Genomic DNA, 23544 nt, shown 5'->3' on the forward strand with positions numbered 1-23544 from the left:
ATCCAATGTTTGACTTTATGAAGATTTATTAGTCAAAGATATACATTCAACTCCTTAACAACTTTTATTGAAACTTATTTCCAAATTTCCAAAGATAGCGACCATATTTTCCTAGAATAAGATACAACACTTTATCATTTCCTCGCATACACTCTGACTCGAACACCGAATGAACAGTGTTGGAAATACTTATAATGATGCACAAATCCTGCTAGCCCTTGTTGCGACTTAGCTATTTCGTGGTGGTTACCGAGACACCCATGATATACTCGATCTCCTCGGATACTTCCTTCATGGAGGGTCTGTTTTCTTTTCGTTCTTCCAAGCAACTCATGGCAAGGAAACCTAATGCTTTCATACCATCAATCTCCAGCAACGTAGCATCTTCCTTGAGCATTGGGTCAATAACATCCACCAATTTTTCCTCATTCACCATTCGCTTGACATAAGCAACCAAGTTCACATCATCAGAAGGTCTGCCAAAGTCAATAGCTTTGTGACATGTTAATATTTCTAACAAAAGTACTCCAAAGCTATATACGTCACTCTTATCAGTCAACTGATAGTTCCAATAATAGTCAGGATCTAGATACCCCAAAGTACCTTGAGCACAAGTTGTCACATGGGTTAAATCTGCGTGAGCAAGTTTTGACAAACCAAAATCCGCCACCTTAGCTTTCATTTTGTTGTCAAGCAAAATGTTACTAGATTTCACGTCACGATGGTAGATTGGGTGTGATGCAGAGAAATGTAGGTATGTAAGCCCCTCAGCTATGTCACAAGCGATACCTAGTCGTTGAATCCAGCTTAAAGATTGTTTTCTTTGACCATGCAAGTGGTCAAAGAGGCTGCCGTTTGGAATGAACTCGTACACCAACAATGGTTGTTTTTCAACGCAACAACCAAGGAGCTGTACCAGGTTCTTGTGGTTGACTTGGCATAGGATTCTGACCTCATTCAGGACTTGATCGATGCTTTTGGTGTTTCCAAGCTTGGCACACTTAACAGCCACTGTTGTGCCACTATCCAAGACTCCTTTATATACTTCACCGAAACCTCCAACACCAAGAAGACCACTTGATGAGAAGTTGTTTGTTGCTCTTTTGATCTCTTTGCCGGTAAAGATCTTGGCTGACTTTCCACCACCACCTGATGCCACCATCTCTTCACGCTCTCGAGCAATACGTTTTTGCTCTGCTTTGATTCTTTTACAACGAATGAAGATTATGGTGGCAAATACAGCTGATAGAAGTATTGTTACACCACCACACATTGAAGTTGCCACAAGTACGATTCTTTTTGGTCCGACTCTCACAAGATCTGCAATACACTGATTGATTAATCATTTTATTTTACCTAATGCTAAAAGTCAATTCAGCCTAGAATCATTACCTGAAGCACACTGGCCAGAAAATGTGTCCCAATGAAGCTTAGGTTTACAAAAACACCTTAGTGTGCCATCATGGGCAACCTTACAAGTGGAGGTCGATTCGCAACAAGCCTGTGTTTTACACTGTGGCTCCGGAGGTGGTGCCCACATCAATTCCACGGCAGGATTGGTACAGTTGATGTGGGTGATGGTGAAGGGCGAAGAGCTATTCAGCAGGATACCATGGGTCACATTATCAGCTGTGACACAGGTGTTGCTGTTGCTTAAAGGATGTGAATTCTGGATCACTAGCTGTTGACTTTTTGGAGAGATTGATATAATTGGGTAAGTGTTATTGAGTGTAACAAAATTCAACACAAGACCAACACACTGGATCTTGTACGACTGTCGGCCACACGTAGGTCCAGTGCTGAGTGGAAACGGGATCATAGTAGTCCCACAATCCGGGCAACGGATAACCGGATAGCAAGTGGTGGGTACTAGCAAGATGGCCAAAATTATCAGCATTGTTAATGGTAAGTTAGCTGTCATTTGAATGGAAGTGATGATACCTAAAGGCTGGACCACTAAACTATTTGTAGCACGGTAATTTACAGTATTATATTTTGAGTAATCCTTCATGTTCACTCGTTCTTGTCCCCTACACCGAAAATAGCTAGGATGATGGACACAGGTCCAAAGAAATTGAATGATGTCTTTTTCGGGATGGAAGTTAAAAATTAAAATCCCTAGTAAGATTTTAGGGATGGGGCGTGTTAAGATCCCATAACAACTGGGGATCAGCCTCTATGTATATTGGTTTGTTATCATTTCTGTAACATCCCCCCTAAATCTTAAAAAAGGGGCTTCTTTTCTTAACTATATTTCACGGCCACCCATGCCCCCTTAGTCCAATACATATTGTGAATAGGATAGGAAGACTATATATAAAGTCCATGACCAGATCTCCATGTATTTCAAAATAAAGAATGATGAATAACTATGAACGGAACTGTTGGACTCCACATATAAATTTCAACTAATAAACTATCAAACCGTAGTGGTCTCTTAAAAATGAAAGAAATCAAAAGAACTGCCTGCAAATGTGAGATGAAAGAATCATGCACCAGGGAATACTTGGTTTACATTAAGTTTTATTGACATATATGTACAACAATGTAAGAATCAATTCCACTTCTACAATCAGGAAATCTTCAAGCTCTAAAGAATGATAATCACATGCATATATCAACTACTGTATGTACATATGCATATACATGCACTCTTCTTTTTAACAAAAGAGAGACATCTACTGACCTAACAAAACTGTTTCTTGCTGTATGACAGCAACCCATCAGGTAAGGGATTCGGCAAGAAGAAGTGTGTGCCACCAACCACATGCAACAACTCTCGGAACAAATCCTTCTAGCGCAACTTGAGTTGGAATGTTACGGTCTATTACATCTCCGAGACCAAGCTGACCATACTTGTTCCATCCCCAGCAGAACACCTTTCCGTCTTCAGCAATTCAAGGAAAACATGTTAATAATGAAAGATATTCGATACTCCAGTTATTCGATGGTATATAATAACTTGTATGTAAAAAAACAGAATGCCAACAGCCAAAAATACATACCCGTAACAACAGCACTGTGCCGTGCCCCACAAGATACAACTTTTGCACGTTCATTTTCCAGGCTAGGAGCATCCAAGAGCCTTGGCAATGTCTGACAAGATACCAGAAATCAACAAGTTAGAACATGCACGCCGTTATATATAGGGCTGTAAACAAACTAAACGTTCAATGAGTAGTTCATGACTTCATGACCCGTTCCGTAGCTAAACAAAAAAAAACACAAACAAGATTTTGTTTGTGTCTGTTCGGTTCATTTACAGCCCTAGTCTAGATAGATAGGCTTATGGCTACTACAACAAATAACTGAAGTCTACACAATGTTTTGGGAATATCCACACACTTAAAGATGTGTGAAATTGTGAACATGTGCAGGCATGTGGGCAATCTAATCCCAAATCTTCATACGTGAAAGAGCAGGGAAACCAGTTAAAATGGCCACACTTCAAATAATTTTTTAAATCTTGCATAAGAGAGTGTAAAATTTTTGGGATGGCCACATTTCTATTTTTACGCAGAGTGTTGAACTTCTAATGTTTCCTTAAACAGGTTTACACTGGGCTCTTAAGTTATAATTTGAAACTGCAAAAACTTATGAGGGTAAGTACCTCGGCTTGATCAGAGCCAGTACCCAATTGGCCAAATTGATTGCCACCAAAAGCATACACATCACCATCACCTGATATGCAGGTCGTATGCCAGAGACCTGCAGCAACGCTGTGTATTGGGATGCCCAGTAACGATGATACACATGTAGGGCTTAGCTCATCATCCGTACTTCCTTGCCCACACTACATCACAGAATACACTTACAGCTTTAAATTCCGATATGCAACTGCCAAATAACTTGTAAAAAATGGAAACCGAAGAACATAGATGTAAATTCGCAAAATTAATGTTTTAGCGCCTTTCAAATAGAACTTCATCTTGAACATTCAGTCTGCTTTTTCTTCATCATTTCTACCTTACCTACATGTCGATTGGGCAGAGTAAGTCAATATCAATGAATCTCCACTAGTTTGGGAACAAGAATACGTACAGCACATAATATAATGGCGATATGCATAACAAGCTAATAAGGATCCGGTACCACCATCATTTGCAGTTTTGCTCAATATCAACATACGAGTATACGACAAAAGTCTTACTAATGGCTATCTCCACCATTTCAAGTATTTCAAGAATCAAAAGACTGTGATGAGTATGTACTATCATATCATACTTTAAGTGCCATAAAAGGATAACAGATAGGGATATATAGAACTGTAAGCGCAAACACGGAAGGAACAGAAAAACAGAGAACAGATGTTTTCAGAACAAGGGAACGTCACCTGTCCATAAAGTCCCCAACCAAAAGTCATTAATGCCCCAGCATCTGTACATGCATATATACAGGGTTAAAATCTATGGGATGACACATATATACATATATAGCAAAACTCACACCTGTTTCCAGAAACGTAGACCAAAATATGTATGAATCCTAATAACAAAACTTACCTGTAATAACAGCACTGTGTCGTCCTCCGCAAGCAATCCCTTTAATATAATTTCCGGGGACTCTATACCCATGCCCTTCTGAGGCCAGAGTTCCTCTGGGAAGGCCTGCAGATCTATCTTTTGCTACAGCAGATGTAGCAATGCAAGGTATAGGATGTGGAGAAGATACCATTCGTATACGGGATCCTAAACCTAGCTGGCCCTCACCTCCATAACCCCAACCCCATACCTGTCCGATATCTGAAACTTCAATGAAGTTAGAATGCATTAAGAATATCAAAACTCATGAATGTCATATCAATACGTGGGATTAAAACTACCTGATAATGCCAATGTATGCCGGCCACCAGCTGCAACTGTGGCTATCCTTACTCCTGGGTTCAATGCCACCAAACAGGGCAAAGCAGAGAGCGGTTCATCACCTGATGACGAGCTTTCAGCCGCTTGTTTAGTCGATGAAACACGTCTCCTCTTTGCACCTTCATCCCCAACTGGTTTACCATCAACACCAGTCGCTAGCGCGACAGAGGATCTTGATCCTTGGGATCGAGAGCTCACTGTAAATAGACTTGAAGTTTTAATAATTAAACAGTTTCGGCAGTCATTAGTTTAGACTTGAAATGACACTACCTTGTTCAGTTAAAAACGGGTTCTGCCTCTCAAACAAGTCTTTATCTTGACTCTGAGCCGTGTTTGGGTCTCCAACAACTTTTCCAGAGGGTACACATTCTTTCCATCCCCATGTATAAACCTCTCCTGCCACTGCAGACAAAAAAAAAGTGATGCTTATTTCCAAGGTTTAAAATTTTTAGTCTCATTGTAATAATTCATATACAGATAAACCATAAATGTATGAAAGTAGTACCTGTTACACAAACACAATGTGCCCAACCAGCTGCAGCTCTCACTAAGGAAACGTCTTTCGGAAGAGGAAAAGGTTCTGGTGTTTCCTTAACATAAGCAAGTAAAGAAAACTGCACATTAGCTTCTTTCAAAATGAAACTTGATATATAAGAAGTACATATCAAAGCTACATTTCAATACCCCATGTTTTCCTGATGTCAGGTAGCTTTGACCGAGATCATCTGTTGAACCCCAAGTGACCAGCTTCCCTGTGTCTGAACAAAAGGATCATTGAGGGAAATGACAGTTAGAAACATATTCGAGTAATAAAACGTTTATTAGTAATAAACACATGGGCATTTAAACTCCTTTTTTGACAAGGTAGAGTAACTCAAGCCATGAGCTTCTTCAATTCCAACCTAATAAGCAACATTTCATAATTCGAGAATGTTTGATATGTTAAATCTAAGAATCGCTACTTAAAGTCTAAATACGAACACAATACACATATACAGTTGAATGATTAACAAAAGAAAACTATTTTATTTAGTAATGAAATAGCTCATTTGTTGTATTGAGCCAACGTTTTTCGTAAGACACCAAAACATCATTCAAAAAATCATAAATTTTAGTCCGTAAAACCTTCCAACCTTCCAAATTCCTATCAAGACCTTAACTTTTCAAATCTCAAGTAACTATACACAAGGAAGAAAAGATAACGGCTTGTTCAATAACACGAAGTATTTCAAATTTTAATCATAATTTTTCACTTAACAGTAACAATCTGCCACAAGATTTGCAAAAAAATATACAAAAAAAAAAACCAATATAATATGCATACATTATATCTAAGAAAAACCAATTTACTTCATTTCCTTTTCGATTCCAATTACTTGAAGTTCAAGATTTCATAAAAATTTGAACTTTTAAGATGCAAAGAGATGAAATAACAGTTATAAAAAATAATAATAATAATAACAATATTTTTTATAAAAAGAAGAAGAAAAAGGAGATAAGTAACCTGGAATAGCCAAATTTACTACTACATTTTAGCTATTTTTATTGCAAATTACTTCAGCCTAAAAATTTAAACTTTGAAGCTGCAAAATGATAACATAAAATATTAAGTTTATTTACATTTTGGCTCTTCCTCTTTATTTTTAAACTGCAGATTAGTTCAAAATAAAGATTCTAACTTTACACTTGCAATTAATAAATTTAAAACAATTGAAACTAAAAAAGATTATTAAAAAAAAAAGAGGAAAACCTGAAATAGCCATAGCAAAACCACAGCCGCCGCCACAAACATCGGTGAAGAATCTGCCGGCATCGATTGACGGCGGAAGCCTAACTTCAAACGGCGATAATAACGGCGAACGTTGCGGTAAGGCTCCAGGTAAATATCCCCACATATATACCATCATCTTATTTTCCTTTTCATCACTTTTTTTCTTCATTTTCACATCTTCATTTTCAACATTCATTTTCTTCTAACAAATTAAATTGAATTGAATTGATTGGTGAATTTAGTGTGTGTGTGTGTGTGAAATAATTAGTAAGCCACCCCTGAAAAAAATTAATTTTACTTATCAGAAAGAAAGGAAAGAAAGAAGAAAATTGGGGGCGTATCAATTTCATGGGGAAGAAGATGCCACGTTGGATGCTCATGTTCCACGTGGATTCATTATTAGCCACAGGATTGGTTAGGTTTATTCTCAGCCACGAATTCCTCAGAAGGTCCCAGAAGGTCGGTTTCTTTTACATTGCAACCCCCCATATTATACTAGCGTTGTTGGGTTTAGTTGGTGTGTCCACCTTCATTTACTGCCACGTGGTTATTTAAATATTATTAACCTCGACTCGAATAATAAATACCGACGTTGGTCACGTGTCAACCATACTCGTTAACTTGTCTCCGATTGTATTACATTGCTCGATTCATTGAAAAATATGATTAGTTGAGAGTGTTTAAGAAAATACATTTAAAGACTTTTTTTCGAGTCGGGTTCTAACTGTTATTCCGAAACAGGTTAACTTAGTAATCCGGGCACTATTTCAAATACGAGTATGTTATTTATATTCTAATTAACTTATAATATTATTTTTAAAGTTTATATATCATTTTAAGTTTTGTATTGCCAAAAATCAATATGATAAAATGCAAATCTAAAATGAATCAGAATTCACTAACCTACCCCATTAAGAACGGAGCTAGGATTTCTGGTTAAGGGAGACCGAACGAGGAAATATGTTGTCATGACGTTTTTAACGAAATTGGTTGTTTGTGGTTACAAAGTGTAGACTCTCTTTTTTATAAAATGTAATAAAAAAAATATAGTAACTTCATTTATAATCGTAATTGGGTATATGTAACTGAAGATGCAATCGACTTGTTCTAGATTTATATATCGTAAACCGGAAATTACATTTAAAAGAAAAACGAAGATACAAATATAAAGTTCAGAAAGATGTCATTTTCCTTCCTTTACTTTATATTCCCAAAAAAATAAACAATAACCTTAAATTTAGGGGTAAAGTTGACAACTTAAACATAGATAAAGGATTTAAATAAAAATGTTTAGGATTTTTTTTTCCTCTTGAAACAACAACCTGCAACTCATTCTTCATATCCACAAAACAATCTCCAACACAAATATACATAACTTTCATTCGACTATGGACGGACCATGTAAACAAAAATATGAAAACGGAGGGGGGGGGGGGACCAAGCACCCCCTAGTCCCCTATTGGTTCCGCCTCTGTACCTCATGTGTAGTGCTCACAATTGTAACACCCCAAAGATTTTAAGGTAAAAAAAATTAACCCCTATTATTAGTTTTGACATTAAATTAATTTCCTAGTATTTTATTTTTGGATATGGGGTTAATTTAGTTGAAATTTTAACGGATAGCGGGTAAAATACCCTAAAAATTGGAAATGGTGCCAGCCACACACTCATCTAATTCATATTTCCACTATTCTTCTTCTTCCTCACTTTCTCATGCAATCCACTCCATTTCCTTCAAAATCAAAGTCAAAATACCTTCAATTGCAAGACTAGAAATCACCCTAACAATCATCACCATCAATTTATTTTCTTTCAAGAATTCAAAAGTTAGGGTTTGTGGGTTTTGTGGTGGTGGCCGAAAATTGGGAGAGAAAGAGGAAGGAATTGTGAATTTAAAACCCTAAGTAATTGTCTTCATTGTTGAGGTAAAAAATTTTCCCAATTTAACTTTATCTTTTCTTGTAAAATTAGGGTTCATGGATGAACCAAATTGGGGGTTTTTACTAGAAAATGATTTATGGTTAATTTCCCCCAACTCCTTAGTTAACCTATTTGTCATTGAGTTAAATGATGTGTTTAATTATGAATTGATAAGTTCAAATGTGATAAGTTGAGTTTGTGAGAAAAGATGAATTATTGCTATATATTGAAATGTGGATGAAAATGATAGAATGAACTACCTAATGTTGTTGTTAAAGATGAAAGTAACTCAATGACAAATGAGTTGGGTTTTGGGTTTAGAAAGGCTAGTGATTGAGTGAGACTAGGTTGAGCTAGTCAAGTTGTGAATGTAAGCTTAATGCATTTTTATGATATGATTATAGGTTGAGCTTGTTGAGCATTATTGTTATAGCTTTATTGTCCTTGTTGCGGAGGAGGTGAGTATATTTGCATACCTTTATGTATACGTTGGGCCAATTACCATGAGATGTGAATGTTTCAAGCATGATAATTGGTTCGGTGTTAAGCCCATGTGAGGCATTGTCTATGAGGCCTAAGAACCTCCGGGGCCTAAGAATCCCGATAGTTGATGTGATTTGAGGCCTAAGAACCTCCGGGGCCTAAAAATCCCGATTGACATGATTGTTATGATTGTTTAGCTTATATGGATCCATATATGTGTTGTTAGAGTGCAAGGTGAGCATGTAAATGCGTCATGACGATGCCATATGTTACATGTAATAGTCCTTGTACATGCCCTCCTTCGTATTCGTAAATGTATGCAAATATATTCATTAAGCCTTTGCTTATATTTTAGTTGTTTACCCTTTTTATAGGTAGTTCCGGAAGAAGGAACTAGGATTTGAAAGTGTTGATTTAGAGCTTGAAGTGGTTGAAGTAAAGATTTGCAAGATTTGAAGGTATTTAGGTCATTCATGGATGAATGACAAGCTTTTGAGTTTAGAGGCTTAGTTATCCCTCTCCTTTTGGCTCTTGGTACATTTTGGTTGATGGTCATTTTTTGTTATATTATGTAAAAGATCAGGTGTAAAGCTTTTTAGAAAAGATGTAAAGTTGCACTTTGGGCGAAAATTGCGTCAAAATGGGTAAGATGACCCGTTTACTTGTAGAAACTTGGTTTGTATAAATGGATGGTATGGAGACTTTTGGAAATGTAGTGTTAGTTGATTTATGTCAAAACTAAGTTGCTAATCAGTTGTCGGAAGCTCGGTTTTGAGAAAAAGGGGTCGAAAGTTGTTCAAGGTGTCAAAAGTACGAAACCTGAAGAGGACGACTCTTGTGGACGGCCTCTGCAGGACACAAGAGCCGTGCTTATCTGTAATTTTTACCCTTTTTTTACCGAGGCTTCGTTTGATCTTTTCGGGTCCTGAAACTCGCATAGTAGTCTATTAACATCATTTTAAGAACATTCCAAGTGTCTTTTCTTGAATTGGAACATTTTGATTTTTCTAGTTGTTCAATGTGTTAAAAGTACGAAACCTGAAGAGGACGGCCTTTGTGCAAAGGACGGCTCTTGTGGACGACCTCTGCAGGACACAAGAGCCGTGCTCCTCTGTAATTTTTACACTTTTTTTTACCGAGGTTTCGTTTGATATTTTCGGGTCCTGAAACTCGCATAGTAGTCTATTAACATCATTTTAAGAACATTCCAAGTGTCTTTTCTTGAATTGGAACATTTTGATTTTTCGCGAAAATTTGCCGTATTTTTCTAAGTATAATTTAACTAATTTGCGTTTCTTTTCTTTTATGTTCATACTTTTGGGACTAAATTGAGTCGAGGCGTTTCAACAAATCATTTGTTTTTGCACTTCTTTTTTTCTTATTCTTTCGGAACTTACATTCTATAGGGAGCTGTTCACAGCTTATCGAGACACTCAAATCAAACCCAGCAAACGGCATTTTCTAAAATACTATTCAACAATAAGATCTCGCCTTTTCGTGATGCAATCAAATTACTCAAAATCATCCGTTTTCTATGGATAAGAACAGATCCTCCAACACAAATATTACATGGCAAAAGTGGTCCAGTTTTAATTTGTAATGTGTTTTTAAGAGTTACAGTAGCCGTTTATAATTACTTGATAACTCTAATTTTCTTTGCTCATGTACTCCTTTTAGCTCTAGACTGGATTTATGTTTTCAGTGAAATTTTGAATGTTAAAAAATTTACTATTAAATTTAGCAAATTAAATTTATAAACACTCGCCCGTTTTAGCAAATTAATCATGGCAATCTAGACTCCCATGCCCATCTTTTTAAGAAAGATTTGGCAAAGTTTGATATGAGTTAAGTAAACTTTTTAATTGATCGATAAGTTATTTAGAATTTTCATTTTAGCATATATAGTGAGTAAGATAAAACTCATACCCTGTTTAGGGATTCAGGTATTGGATCCTGTTATAGTGAGTGAGATAATAGCTTTAAGTAAGAATACAAAAAGATTAAAATATACTAATTTGCATTTAATCTAATTAATTTTGCGTCGATAGTCATTTCGTTCTCAAAAATAATTGCACTACTCATTACCGATGCCATCAATTTCAATTCTCAAATAAGCATTACCATAAGTAGAATTTTCTTTCTAAACGGCACCTACCATAAGTAGATCACACTAAAATAACTAACTTCCCGGCAGAAAAAGAAATTGTTGGAGCCACACAAGTGACACAACTCAAAAGGTCCACAAAGATGGTTGGACTATGACTAGTTAGCAATTAGACTATTAATGTCCTAACGGGCCTACTTTTGACAAGACCCCTTTTGGTACGAAAAGACCATTAATTTAGAATAAATAACTTAAATACTTAAAAGTTATTGAAAGTATACAATAATGTTTAATTTTTTAAAAAGAAATCACAATGTATGACTTACGATTTTAAAAATAGAAAACCACGAAAATATGTGCATTACTGTAAAATAAATATGTTAGAATATTACCCATTTTACATCACAATAGAACTCATAGCCAAGCCGACGAGTTGTTAAAATGAAAAATTAGAAATACGAGCCACTGTTAAGTGGTCCTCTGAGTTATGAACTTATGACTAATCCAGTCGTACAATCATTTTATGCCTATCTAACACAATTATTTGAAATAAATGTGTAGTTTGTCTAAGTTGTTGGCATTTCATTATTAAGATTATATGTACCAAGAAAAAACTTTGAATGAGGCAAAACTAAAAAATTTATGAAATATAAATATAAAAGGAGGCAGAATGTTGAAAACCTATAAAAAAAAATTTAAATCCATAAAAATGTTAAAAGTACATAACAAAATTTAAATTTTGAAGAGGACATTAGCCCCCCTTTAAGCACGCCCTTGATTATATTATATGTCTCAGTAAAATGTGTATATTTTTGATACAAACGGTTTATTAAATATTTGTCTTGCATTACAAATATAACAGCTCAAAGAATAATAATAATAATAATAATAAAATCTATTTATATGATGATAACAAGTTAGCATTAGAATTTAGAAAAAGAATCACAAGTCCACAACCCTTGCATGAACGATAATGACGAGAAACTATCTATAATACCTTATAAAGCAAACTGGATTCCTCCCTTAACTTAATTAAGAACCTGATAAGACAAAAATGTCCTTAAATAATCTTCCATGCTAAGCACCCTCTCACGTGATATACCAACTATGCCCTTCAACCATTTCGTCTCTAGCAAAGTAAAACCCTATCAACGCCACCATCAGATTATCTTCCCCACCACCGCCGCATTGTGCGGGTACTATGCTCGTATAATATAATTGACATGGATGTCATATTGTTAACCTTTGAAGATATTTAAACATTTTTGTGAGTGAATTAAATTTGCTAAACTTAATTCTAGATGCCATGGTTAATTTGGTTTTGGCAAGTGTTTGTATAGAACAATACACTCTAACACTCGTAGTACACATATTTAACTTAATCTATATCTATACTATGATAAAACAAATGACTTTTTTTTAAAAAAATTCGGTCTTTAAAATAACAAAAATATATTTTCTCATTTATTCATCCTTAATTTAAACATCTCTACCTAATATACATATAACACTCTTAATTAAATAATTACAATATAAATTCCTCAACTTTTAAAATAACTATATTACCACTTTAATTTAACATTAACTACTTTTACCACCATCACCGTCCACCACTATCACCACCATCGCTGCTAACACTACCGCTGCCACCTGTTGTCACTACATCCGCCACCCATCAACGCCACAACTACCTTACTACCGACGCATTGTTGTACAAAAATCTAGTACATGTTTATGCTAATTACTTTATATTTAATAAAATACTTTTTTAAATTTAACAAAATACTTTTTTTTCATTTTAAGAAAATTGCGTAGATATAACTAACACTTAAAAAGTTGTGACTTGGACAACATCGTTATTTTTATTGCGACAAACTACCATAAAAATAATCTTTTACACGGATGAAAAGTGTCTCTTTATATTGTTTTAGTGATGTGTAAAGAGTTAACACTTAAAAAGTTGTGACTTGGACAACATCATTGTTATTTTTTATTGCAACAAACTACCATAAAAATAATCTTTTATACGGATGAAAAGTGTTTCTTTATATTGTTTTAGTAATGTGTAAAGAGTTATATAACTGATGATATTTTTTAAACAGTTTCTAACTGTGTAAAATAATAATCTTTTCTATACACATATTAATACGCTTGTGTATATATATGTCTACTTTCAAACGTGACAAGACTGTCCGACTCGAGTTTTTTTTTAAAAAGTTTCAAATTCAAATATCTTTAGGTAAAGATTTTAAAGATGGTCAAGAAAAAATGCCTTCACAATAGTACCTTGACTAAATGACATACATCTCACTTAAAGATTCTCTTTTCTCTAGATAAGAAAACAAGAAAACCTCATTCAGTTGTCATTTATTATCGAGGTGCGTAATATCACCAGGCATAAAAGTGTAACACCACTAGGGAGAGTATTAACGGCGGCGCCGCCATTAATACTGCGGGCCCCCATGTCTGTTATGGTAAATCTGGCAGAGAAATTAGCGGGGGCCTTGTCAGTATCAGAGTATTAACGGTGACGTCGCCGCTAATGCCCTGGTCGGGTTGACTCTTTCTGATGGTGTTACCCTGTGTTTTTATTATATGAGATTTTAACAAAAGTAGGCCTTGGTATCATAAGTTTGACAAAATGATGATCTTTTAAAATTTTACAAAATATGGTTTACCACTCCCTTTATAACATATATTTTTCCAAGTTATCCTCGTAGATATTAGGGAGTGCTACATTTCAAAAGTATGTTCACCAACTTTTATAATTGATATATCTTTGGTTTAAATTTGTAGTAACCATCACGATCATCTGTTTATTTATAACGTGGAGAGCAAAATTATAGGGGTGTCCAAGCATGAACCCCGAGACTGTGTGCATTTAGTAACGAAGATGTCCAAATGAATTACCACCTGTGCAGCTGTGCTACACACCATCAACGTCTCGTTTAAAAACATTGAGCAAATCGCAACTTGTAAATGATAAACTCGATAAAGTAAATCATTATTGCAATTCATATTAGATTGGTACAAATAACAATTCTATATTGTGATAGAAAAAATGCTAGGTAATTAGTAGTTTAATTAGTTTGAAATTGTGGCCATATGTAATTTTTTTATTTTTTTTAAGATTAAGGCCTTGGAATTTTAGAAGGCCCGGGCGGTTGCAGCTTGTCCACGTTGTATATCATGAACGGCCCAAATTACTTTAAATTGAACGGATCTCGTACCTTGTAGATACCACACACATCACATATAACAACGCTAGTCACAACTCACAAGTGTGATTTTGACTAGGGCCCATGAACATTAATAACAGGTGGTTCGAGTTGCTCTGATTGAGTGGTATAGTATATTAGTACGGAATCAAATTGTTATTCGATGGTCGTGTTAGCCATATAATGGTGCATATCAAATGATATGATGGGTCGGATATGGTATATTGAAACGTGTGTTAAACTCGCCTTTTGTAATCCAATCATTGGATCATGCATGTTGACATTTGGTTCTTTGGTGTTAAATAATTATCATCCTAGCCATTCGATGACTTTTGGAGAGTAGAGATCATTCATTTAAGTGGAGTGGTTTGTTTAGAAAAAAAAAAATCTTGAGAATATTGAATACATATATAATTTTTAAAACTAATGTAAAATCATCACCAATGAAAAGATAAACGGTAACTAGTTTGGACGAAATAACATGCAAAAAGAAAACCACAATGAGTGCAGTGCTCTATAATGAAAAACCGTAATATATATCGACTCATTTACAAAGCATATTACCATTCTTTTGACTTTTAAAATTTTAAAAACAAAAAAGTTACTCCTTTCGTCCTATTACATTTTTAAATTTTCAAAGTTTTTTTTTACGAATTTGACATTAAATATTTTTGTTTATATTGTATAATATTTAATAAAAATTACATGAATTGATTGAGTTTAGATATATCTATACTATATTATAAAACAACTTCTCTCTATCTAAATCTTAAGTTTCAACATTTACTTTCCCAAAAAGCTCCCCTATCTATTCAATATTTATCTAAAGTAATTATATTATCATTTTTTCTCTCCTCAAATCTCAACCAATAATTTTTTTTTCTCTTTTCTTCATAAATCATTTAATTTTCCAATTTATTCATAATCTTTTATCTCAAAAACGTACATCGATAAATTATAAAAGTTATATGGGTATTCTTAAAATTTCATGCTCTTTCATTAGAGATGTCATTCGATATACTTTCAACGAATTTTTAAATCCGAGGGCGGAGCCCGTACGGTTAAGACATTTGGTTATCACACTCAATAACCTATCAACTTTATGACTTATCACTCCACTATCTCACCGCCGCAACGCGCGAGTATTTGCTCTCGTTTATATTGGTATAACTTTCATCAAGTATTATATAACAAAAAAAATATTTAAATTAAGTCAAAGTTTGAAAAGCAAAGACTTTGAAAATTCAAATTAGGAAAACTTTCGGTCACAAAATGGCAGTTAGGTTGTAGTGATTTATCCCTCCACCTAACCAATATCTATTGGTGTTTATCTTGACTAAGATTTTGTAGCTTATTTATAAAAGATAAAAGTTTGATTTAAACTTGAAATTAAAATATTAAAACCATCTATCGTTATGTATGGTACCGAAGCAATTTGCCAATTTGTACACCTATATACTTTCACATTCTCTAAAATTCTATGTTTCTTATGGGTTTCGATCATCACTTCTGTATTGATAAATGTTAGACAAAAATTAAAAGACATCTGATAGCCCATTGAAGTCTTTTAATTTGGTTAAGGAAAATATGAAAAAATATCATTAAAGATGTACATATTCCATAGCCTACTTTTTGTACCCAACATAAAATAAAATGCAGCCCACGATAAAAGCCCAACAAAGATTCTTCACTCTCTGTATATATTGTACGTATATTTTGAAGTAGGAAAATGTTCACCTAAAGGCTAAAGCTTCTGGTTATACATTCGATCTACCTTTTTCATGTTATACCCTTCGATCCGTCAACCGCAACAGCCAATGAAGTGTAACTAATTTAAAGTAACACCTTTGATTAAGTGTAACTTTATAACATAGGAAAATATATCCGAAGCAGTATATGGCATTAATGTAATTAAATGATGACTAAAATGAATATATATTTCATATGCTTTATTGGAGTTTTTTTTACGGATAGGAACAAAATTTAACCCATTGGTGTAACTAGGAACTTTACTCAAAACTTTTGTAAAACAAGGAAGTCCAGTGTTTAAGACACCGAACTTCGCCACATCCGCATAATTCCGGTGTCTAACACCGAACTTGGTTGTTTTTTTTTATTCTCCACACTTCTTTCTTTTCATTCTATTAACTATTTAGAATTAATGCATTAAAGTTGGTTGTAATTAATGCACTGCAGCAACATGTAGTTCATGAGAAAGCAAAGATCAAAAGAAGGACGGTATTGGGGCTACCAGACTTCACTTTTTTTTTTTAAGCTTTTCGATGCAGACGACAAGAAATTGAAAAAAGCGACCAAGTTTGATGTCTTAAACACCAGACTTATGTGGACGTGGCGAAGTTTGGTATGTTAGACACCGGACTTCCTTGTTGTGCAAAACTTTTGGATAAAGTTACTAGTTGCATGAATGATTTGAATTTTGTTCCTATCCATAAAAAAATCGCTTTATTGATTGTTTTGAATACACATAAAGTCGTCCATACATACAACTATCACAAAATACAATTATACAAAGGTAAATTGAAAAGTAAACGGTTAATGGCCAAAGTCCAAATATGTTATTGTATACTCTTTGACACTTTGGTTTAACGCACCAATCAATATATCATTATTTCTAGTGCAAATGTGAATATCACTATGTTAGATTTGATATGTTAAAAGCAAATAAGAAGCAACATGTTTAATGTTATGTATATATTCTAGAAATAATCATGAACATTATCCGCTGACATATGTAGAGCACAATAAATTTCAACGCAAGTAGTTGTGAAGGCAAATACTATTTTTGACCAGCAAATAGTCAAAGTCAACACCTTAAAATGCGTCCAAAAATTCAACAAAACGACATCAAACAGCACAAAGATAAATATAGAAATATCCTTTTCGCAATTCTTCAAAATCACACTAATCTATACTCATTTTCAACCATGGCGGCCAACGGCATTTTCACTATTATGCTCACGGTGACACTGATCCTAACTTGGTCTGGTTTCGCCACATCCGCCACCCGTTGCCCGGACTGTGGGGCAACCCAAGTCCCATACCCTCTAAGCACCGGACCTAGTTGTGGCGACCAGCTGTACAAGGTCCGGTGTGATGCATCAGCAGGTGCACTCTACTTCAACTCACTTAACAACACATATCCAATAACTTCCATCTCTAAAACCACACAAAGGTTCACAATCCAACCATCAAGATTCTTAAACGACAACACCACATGTGTCACGTCCGAAATTTCGACACAAGGTCTCCAACTAAACCCTGCCTTACCTTTTAATATCACTAGTGGCAATACTATCATGTACCTTAACTGCTCCGAGTCACTTTTAAGGTCACCTTTGAATTGTACCTCTACAAGTCTTTGTCATTCGTATATAAACAACTCGGTTGAAGCGTCATCATGCGGTCGAGCTCCGATATGTTGCACGTTTAGGTCGGGTGGGTCGAGTACGATGTATTCTATTCGGGTTAGGGATGGTGGGTGTCAAGCTTATAGGAGTTTTGTGAATTTGGATTATTCGTTGCCCGTGAGTCAGTGGCCTAATCCAGGAGTGGAGATACAATGGGTGTCCCCGCCCGAGCCATTGTGTAACAACCAGACCGATTGCGATTTGAGCTCGAGTTGCGGGTTATCTGGTTCTAGTGGTGTGCGTAGGTGTCTATGTAACACCGGGCTTCATTGGGATGCTATTGAAGGAGTTTGTGCCTTAGGTATATATTGTCATCAAGACCAAAAATTTCTACTTAATTTTTGTGATGCTTAGTGAATGATTTAAACTAGATGATTATGTGATTAAGTTAATTTGTTTGACAGATGATACTTGTGAGAACAGAGGAGATTGCGATGACTCAAAGCGGACCGCACTTATTGCAGGTAGCATAACGCTTCACTTTTGCTTATGCAATAGTCAAATTATACATATGTTATTTATTTGTTAATTTTTGTTTTTAGCTGATATAATATCAATGGGGTGTACGTACCGACGTACGTATCACTATAATATAAAAATAATGATTAATATGTCTCAACCTAGGATAACATTTGGGTCTCGAGGCAATTTCGTCCCTGGTTTAGCTCTTTAAAAGGCCTTAAACTAACATTTAACTTTTTGATGGATTTTATGTATGGGAAATTCAATCGAGGAAAGGTTTAGTTTTGCTTATAAGTGCAACATGTACTTAAACAATATAAACCATTTAGAAATTGAACAAACTTAATTTTGAATATACATCAAGGTTTTTTGAATAATATCCACTATTTATCTCCTTATGTAATAGAACTCCTACGAACTATATATCATACAAAATCGACGGTCGGTTGAGCCACACTTCGTTATCTCCAACCCAATTTGCCGTAGGAATGTATCCATTGACATGATTGTGCGCACACACATCTAATAGTCATATATGGATATACTTCTAAAAAAAACTAAAAAGATTTTTCTTTCAAACAAGGAGAGTTATATATATATATATATATACACTAGATATTTTACCTTGCGCGATACGCGGCTAGTTAAAAAGGTTATTTTATGCATTAATAAATAGTTATTCTATAGGCTTATTATGTTGAAATTGATAATGTTATAGTTAATGGTTAATTCCTGGATTACTCTGGTCATCTTTTGTCTTTTCTGACATGTCGATATCACAGTCACTAAACCTACTGTAGTGATTACACGCCAACATTTAACCTAAGATATTTTGATATCATCAACAAATCAAACGTAAATTGATAATGTAGCATGATATCTATATATTCATCAAACGAAATAATATATACAAAGTAAAAAAACTAAGCATGACAAAAATTTAGTCATATAAAATACGCATAAATACAATACGAATAAGTAAAAAACTAATAAGATAAATAAGAGAAAATCATTATAGTTTTTGCTTTCAGTTATGCTGAAAGATGGAGAAAAAATCTTATGTAGTGACGGAAAAAAATAATCCTAAACACAATTAGGAAATAAAGTATTTTATCTCCAACAATCAAGAAATTCATTCGTAAAACTCAAAATAACTATTATTATCATTATAAAATAGACATTTTTTGTGGTTAGAATAATCAATTTTGGTTAAGGTTTCGGTCAAGAGAACGAAAGAGAAACAACAAAATTGTTTGGTCGTGTATAACCTAATAATATTAGAAAAGGTAATAAAATATCATGGATTATGAGTCATGAATTATGAAGTGTTTATAACTAATATAAAAAAGCTAAAAAATGTCATGCAAGGTTAGTCGTGATTTTTTATATATGTTTGATTTATATAAATATAAATTATATATATATATGATTTTTCTATATGCCATATTTAAAATATATGTATAATTATATTATATTATTTAATGAAAATGTGAAAAAATATGGAGGTGCCACGTAGGATAAATCCTATGTGGCATGTTTAGAGATAATTTTAATTTGAGTTGGATGACTTTAAAAAGTCAAGATAACTATTTTTTTATTATGTATATGTATATGTATATGTATATGTGTATATATATATATATATATATATATATATATATAAAGAATTATAACTTTTAAAATAAAGGATGGTTTGGATGGTTGGGCACTTGGGCTTATGATACACTAGGCTGCTTAAGAAATTCATGGGTCTCTTGTGGGCCATCTAATAATTTTTCCAACATGGGCCCTCAATAAAATCATTCCTTACGTTCAATATCTTCCATCCTGGAGATACAAAGAATATCCCACGAAAGATAAGAGAAAGTTCTTCCAAATACTTGTGAAAGTAAAAGGTTAATGTATGAATCACCAGACCTAAATGTATCTATTGTTGGAAGTGACATGAAAGAATTATCTAAAATGTTATCAATTATTAAATTATATTATTAGTCTTTTATTTTTTTAAATATCTCAATTAACTCTTTATTTTTACAATAATTTTGTTTTTTTATTCTAATCTGAGGGCTTGACTTTTGTCCAAAATTAATCAACTTAAATATATACGGAGTGATTGAAAGATACAATTTTCTTCTAGAAAAGAAATTGAAGCTATTATTGTAGTAGAGAATTGGAGACGACTTTATATGCATGATTATCATGTAGGGACCAACAATATATTTCTAGGTGAAAGCCGTGTTATTTGGTCAAAGTTAGGCCCAAAGTGCAACTTTATATCCGGGTTGGCTTAATTTGGCCTTTTTCTCTAACACGCATTTACTATGTGTATACACAAATCAAAATTCACATGAAGATGACTAGCTCATCTCGACTATGACCAAAAATTAACGAAATAGTAGAATAATAAAATGTTAGATATAACCAATAGTTATGTAAGATGATAAACTTATGTCAGGCTGTAAATCCGTTTGAATAATTATTTATCTTATGACATATAGACATATATACCTAGATGATCCTACATATCATGATCCAAGTAGTTTTTTACGAGTAATATCTATAATAACTATTTGGGTAACCATATAACTTGTTGACATACAAATGTTTAGGATTGACATCCGGCCTAGGCTCAGCACTTGTGGCGGTTGTGATTGGATTCTTGCTATACAAACGTCACCGTCGCAACAAAGAAGCCCTAGCACGGCTTGCTCGTGAGCGAGAAGAGATATTAAACTCGGGTGGTGGAAAAACTGCTAAAGTCTTCACTGGGAAACAAATTAAAAAAGCCACAAACAACTTCTCCAAAGATCGCCTTCTTGGAACAGGAGGATTTGGGGAAGTGTATAAAGGCATTTTAGAAGATTCCACAGACGTCGCCGTCAAATGTGCTAAAGTTGGCAACACGAAAGGCACGGATCAGGTTTTAAACGAGGTCCGAATCCTTTGCCAAGTAAACCACAGGGGTCTTGTTCGCCTATTGGGTTGTTGTGTTGAACTCGAACAACCATTGCTTGTTTATGAGTACATCTCAAATGGTACTCTGTTGGACCATTTAAAAGGTCAACACAATGGTGGTTTGACTTGGGCCCAACGGCTAAATATAGCCCGAGACACGGCTGAAGGGCTAGCCTACCTCCATTTCTCCGCGGTTCCACCAATCTACCACCGTGACGTTAAATCAAGCAACATCTTGCTAGATGAGAAACTAAATGCAAAGGTTGCGGATTTTGGGTTGTCCCGTTTGGCAGAAGCGGATTTGAGCCATGTGACTACATGTGCTCAAGGCACGTTAGGGTATCTGGATCCTGAATATTACAGAAACTATCAATTGACTGATAAGAGTGATGTTTATAGCTTTGGAGTCGTTTTGTTGGAGTTATTGACGTCCCAGAAAGCGATAGATTTCAATAGACCACCAGATGATGTGAACTTGGCAATTTATGTGAAACGGGTTGTTGCAGAAGAGCGATTGTTGGACGCGGTCGATCCAAATCTCAAGAAGGGTGCAAGCAAGTTAGAGTTGGAGACGATGAAAGCATTGGGATTTCTCGCAGTTGGATGCTTGGAGGAACGTAGACAAGATCGGCCTTCGATGAAAGAAGTTACCGAGGAAATCGAGTACATCATTAGCATTGCAACAAGTAAAGCTGAAGAATAAAAAACATCCAAGTGTTTTTAGTATCACAAATGTACCAAAAAAACTAGAAACAATTAACGGTATTTTCCATTTAGGCATTCCGGGTACCATTGGTTCCAAGGTTTTGGTGCTAGCTTCTATATGGGATCATGAATATTACTAGTATATCTTATTTCTTTTCTTTTTTTTTTTTTTTAAGATTTCTTTGAAAATTTACATTAGTTGATGATGAATTTTCAATGTGTTTGTATAAACAGATTTCGTTGCATCATTAGTTTTCATGTACTGCTTTCTTAAATTTATTTAACATAATAATAATAATAATAATAATAATAATAATAATAATAATAATAATAATAATAATAATAATAATAAACGCTTGTGAATTGTCTTTTAGATTAATAGATGTATACAAGTATTAGGTCGCGTTTAGTTCACAGAATTTGATGGAATTTGAATTGAATTCTATTCCTTAACGTGTTTGGTTGGTTAAAGATGGAGGAATCACATTCCGTTGGAATGTAAACATTCCCTTATTTGATGTAATCTCCATTCCTTGTGGATGGAGGAAGAGATTTCATTCCGTCCCTCACTTGATTTTTCAAAAAATCAAAAACATTCTGTTAAATTTCATTCCTTCAAATTCTAATTTCTTTGACAGATTCCATTATTTTCCAAAACATTATGTGAACCAAACGCGCCCTTAGATGATTAGACGAAACCAAAGCCTCACTAACGACAACCCTTATTTACATGTTCCTTCTTTTTGACTTCCGTTTTCTTCATTGATTCCAAGTTTCCAACACTACTCCTTGTTATATTTTTCCATGAAAAGTGTGTAACTATGTATGAATTTATATCGATCTACTCTGAGTTTATCATCAAACGGAGAGAACTTGAATGATGTTAATATTATTTTGTTTGGATCATAGGGGGCTTTTTGACATGTGTAGAAAATGGTTTAAGTGAGTTTGTGAGAGCAACATCATTCAACAAAGATGATGTTAACATCATAAATCATTTTCCTTTATCAAATACTATCTTATAAAGCATTTTGTCATTTTTTTCAAATATCAATTAAGTAATTGAACTACCTAAATTATCTCTCTTCTTTATTCACTGATATAAACATTTCTATCTAATATACCTATAATACCCTTAAATCTCAATAATTTATTTTTCTCTCTACTCAAATGTCAACAACTCATTTTTTCTCTCTACTGCATAAATCATTTTATTCATCCAATTCATTCAAAATCTTTTATCTCAAAAACTGTACATCGACAAATTATAAAAATTGTATGGGTGTTCTTAAAATTTCATGTTCTTTCATTAGAGATGTCATTCGATATACTTTCGACGAATTTTAAATCCGAGGTCGGAACACGTACGGCTAAGGCATGCTATCATACTCTATGACTTGACCTATCACTCTACAATCTCACCGCCGCAACACGCGAATACTATCTCTCGTATATACAAATCGAGCATAGGCTTAATTTTTTTAAGAAAAAAAACTCACAGGCTAAGTAAACTACGTACTAAAGCCTAAGTAAACTATATAATGATTCGTGAATTATTGAATGTATTTGTTGGGGTCAATTACATTATTATTCATGTTAATTAAACTATATATAATGTGTATCTTATTATATATGC

At 34.2% G+C, this 23544-nt stretch overlaps 3 protein-coding genes across 4 annotated transcripts; 1 reads left to right on the forward strand and 2 right to left on the reverse strand.

Annotated features, from left to right (window-relative positions):
- Positions 1–24: 24 nt before the first annotated feature.
- Positions 25–2011, reverse strand: LOC122604899 (wall-associated receptor kinase-like 20). The gene is made up of 2 exons (XM_043777758.1): positions 1393–2011; positions 25–1320 (listed from the first exon to the last, which is right to left on the reverse strand). Exons 1-2 carry the CDS (start codon positions 2009–2011, stop codon positions 233–235), a joined length of 1707 nt encoding a protein of 568 aa, XP_043633693.1. The 3' UTR covers positions 25–232.
- A 469-nt stretch (positions 2012–2480) lies between these two features.
- LOC122603702 (ultraviolet-B receptor UVR8-like) lies at positions 2481–6922 on the reverse strand. Of its 2 annotated transcripts, none has more exons than XM_043776476.1 (10): positions 6613–6922; positions 5547–5620; positions 5368–5452; positions 5133–5264; positions 4823–5059; positions 4503–4742; positions 4334–4377; positions 3611–3793; positions 3006–3096; positions 2481–2887 (listed from the first exon to the last, which is right to left on the reverse strand). In XM_043776476.1, the coding sequence occupies exons 1-10, from the start codon at positions 6827–6829 to the stop codon at positions 2724–2726; spliced, it is 1467 nt and encodes a 488-aa protein (XP_043632411.1). In that variant the 5' UTR covers positions 6830–6922; the 3' UTR covers positions 2481–2723. The 2 variants fall into 2 exon arrangements, with proteins under 2 accessions (XP_043632411.1, XP_043632410.1); XM_043776475.1 differs by having other exon boundaries at positions 4503–4748.
- A 10341-nt stretch (positions 6923–17263) lies between these two features.
- LOC122605947 (wall-associated receptor kinase-like 20) lies at positions 17264–22061 on the forward strand. Its single transcript, XM_043778915.1, has 3 exons — positions 17264–18087; positions 18191–18250; positions 20858–22061. The coding sequence occupies exons 1-3, from the start codon at positions 17304–17306 to the stop codon at positions 21904–21906; spliced, it is 1893 nt and encodes a 630-aa protein (XP_043634850.1). The 5' UTR covers positions 17264–17303; the 3' UTR covers positions 21907–22061.
- The last annotated feature ends 1483 nt before the right edge of the window (positions 22062–23544 follow it).

This window comes from Erigeron canadensis, chromosome 6, assembly GCF_010389155.1.
Source record: "Erigeron canadensis isolate Cc75 chromosome 6, C_canadensis_v1, whole genome shotgun sequence".
NCBI lineage: Eukaryota > Viridiplantae > Streptophyta > Magnoliopsida > Asterales > Asteraceae > Erigeron > Erigeron canadensis.

What these genes read in the sequence shown, in the direction of transcription:
- LOC122604899 (XM_043777758.1), bottom strand. Translation starts at nt 2,011, where the DNA reads ATGAAGGATTACTCAAAATATAATACTGTAAATTACCGTGCTACAAAT. An exon ending in TTCTGGCCAGTGTGCTTCAG is followed by an intron (nt 1,321 to 1,392) that starts GTAATGATTCTA and finishes AGTGTATTGCAG; the next exon opens with ATCTTGTGAGAGTCGGACCA.
- LOC122603702 (XM_043776475.1), bottom strand. Translation starts at nt 6,829, where the DNA reads ATGAATGTTGAAAATGAAGATGTGAAAATGAAGAAAAAAAGTGATGAA. An exon ending in CCCGTTTTTAACTGAACAAG is followed by an intron (nt 5,060 to 5,132) that starts GTAGTGTCATTT and finishes GTCTATTTACAG; the next exon opens with TGAGCTCTCGATCCCAAGGA. An exon ending in CTGGCTCTGATCAAGCCGAG is followed by an intron (nt 3,097 to 3,610) that starts GTACTTACCCTC and finishes GTATCTTGTCAG; the next exon opens with ACATTGCCAAGGCTCTTGGA.
- LOC122605947 (XM_043778915.1), top strand. Translation starts at nt 17,304, where the DNA reads ATGGCGGCCAACGGCATTTTCACTATTATGCTCACGGTGACACTGATC. An exon ending in TGAAGGAGTTTGTGCCTTAG is followed by an intron (nt 18,088 to 18,190) that starts GTATATATTGTC and finishes TTTGTTTGACAG; the next exon opens with ATGATACTTGTGAGAACAGA. An exon ending in GCGGACCGCACTTATTGCAG is followed by an intron (nt 18,251 to 20,857) that starts GTAGCATAACGC and finishes ACAAATGTTTAG; the next exon opens with GATTGACATCCGGCCTAGGC.